Source organism: Malurus melanocephalus, unplaced genomic scaffold (genome assembly GCF_030028575.1).
Source record: "Malurus melanocephalus ecotype Western Australia unplaced genomic scaffold, MMel_1.1 scaffold_2110, whole genome shotgun sequence".
NCBI lineage: Eukaryota > Metazoa > Chordata > Aves > Passeriformes > Maluridae > Malurus > Malurus melanocephalus.
Window position 1 is genome coordinate 2,342 of NW_026625342.1, and position 1,579 is coordinate 3,920.

A 1,579-nucleotide genomic window follows, 5' to 3' on the forward strand; every position below is an offset into this window, starting at 1 on the left:
GGGGACAGGAGGGGTCAGCGTGCGGGAGGGGACCAGGACAGGGACAGGAACAGCAGGGACAGGGATGGGGACAGGGACACGGTCTGAGAAGGGGCAGGGCCCCTCATGCCCCTCGATCACCTCGTCCGTGTGGTGCAGCCGYGCCGTGTCCTGGCTCTCCTCGTCCTCCGCCACCCCCACAGCGATGCTGCTGCGCCGATCCTCGGGCCGGGCCCCGCCGGGCTGCAGCTCCAGGCTGCTGGGGCGGGACCCTGGTCAGCCCCGGTGAGCCCCGGTCACCTCCCGCTCAGCCTCGGTCAGTTCCCCCGTCAGCCCTGGTCACCCCCTGCTCATCCCCACTCAGCCCGGGTCAGCTCTGGTCTCCCCTCGCTCATCCCCCGGTGAGTCTCAGTCACCCCCTGCTCAGTCCCACTCATCCCCGGTCAGTCCTGGTCAGGCCCGGTCAGTCCCCCGGTCAGCTCTGGTCACTCCCCGGTCAGCCCCGGCTCCGGCCGTTCCTCCAACCCCGCACGGACACAGCCCGGCTCACCTGGCCTCGCCCAGCGGCTCCGAGAGCACCTTGGTGGTGAAGCACTGCCCGAAGGGGTCCTGCAACACCGGGAGGGGGCTGGCACCGGGAACGAGAACTCCGGGACACTGGGATGGGACCAGGACGGGAACTCGGGAACACAGGGAGGGGACCGGCAACAGGAATGGGGATGGGACCGGGAACGGGAGCTCGGGAACACCAGGATGGGAATGGGAACGGGAGCTCGGGAACACCAGGATGGGAATGGGAACGGGAGCTCGGGAACACCAGGATGGGAATGGGAACGGGAGCTCGGGAACACCGGGATGGGAATGGGAACGGGAGCTCGGGAACACCGGGATGGGAATGGGAATGGGAGCTCGGGAACACCGGGATGGGAACGGGAACGGGAGCTCGGGAACACCGGGATGGGAACGGGAGCTCGGGAACACCGGGATGGGAACGAGAACGGGAGCTCCCTGCAGAGCCCCGGGAGGGCAGCAAGCCCCGGGCCACCCAGCGGGCAGGGAACAGGGGACAGGGAAGGGAAATTGCCAGCGGTACAGACGGGGAAGCGGAGTTATTTCAGGAATAATAATGATGATTGCTGGGAAAAACTCTGGGATAGTTAATGATAATAATGATGATGATGATGATAATGATGATAATAATGATAATGATGATAACAGTAAAAATGACCATAATGATGATAGTGATGATAATAATAATTATAATAATGATGATAATGATGATAATGATGATGACAACAAATTTGGGGAATAATCTGGGGCTGGATGAAAGGAGGTGCCAGACACGGGGAGAACAAGCAGCTGAAACATTCCCAGGGTCCTGATGGGAAATGGGGGCAGAGCCCGATCCCAAATCCGCAAAGCCAACCCCAGACCTAGAGAACCCAACCCACACCCACAGAATCCAACCCAGACACAGAATCCCAGACTGGGAATGTTGGGTAGATCCCACACCAGGAATGCCAGGGTGAGTCCCAGACCGGGAATGTTGGCACAGATCCCACACTGGGAACACAGGGAGGGTCCCACACAGGGAATGCCA

At 61.2% G+C, this 1,579-nt stretch overlaps 1 protein-coding gene across 1 annotated transcript in view; it reads right to left on the reverse strand.

The window, feature by feature from the left end:
- The window catches only part of SDHB (succinate dehydrogenase complex iron sulfur subunit B), a gene marked incomplete at its 3' end in the record, with an annotated part of 16,280 nt that overhangs the window by 2,331 nt on the left and 12,370 nt on the right, over positions 1-1,579 (reverse strand). Inside the window, exons 4-5 of the mRNA XM_057388568.1 lie at positions 530-659; positions 110-238 (exon numbers count right to left, since the gene is read on the reverse strand). Coding sequence (XP_057244551.1) covers positions 110-238; positions 530-659 — 259 coding nt within the window. The remainder of the gene's footprint in view (positions 1-109; positions 239-529; positions 660-1,579) is intronic.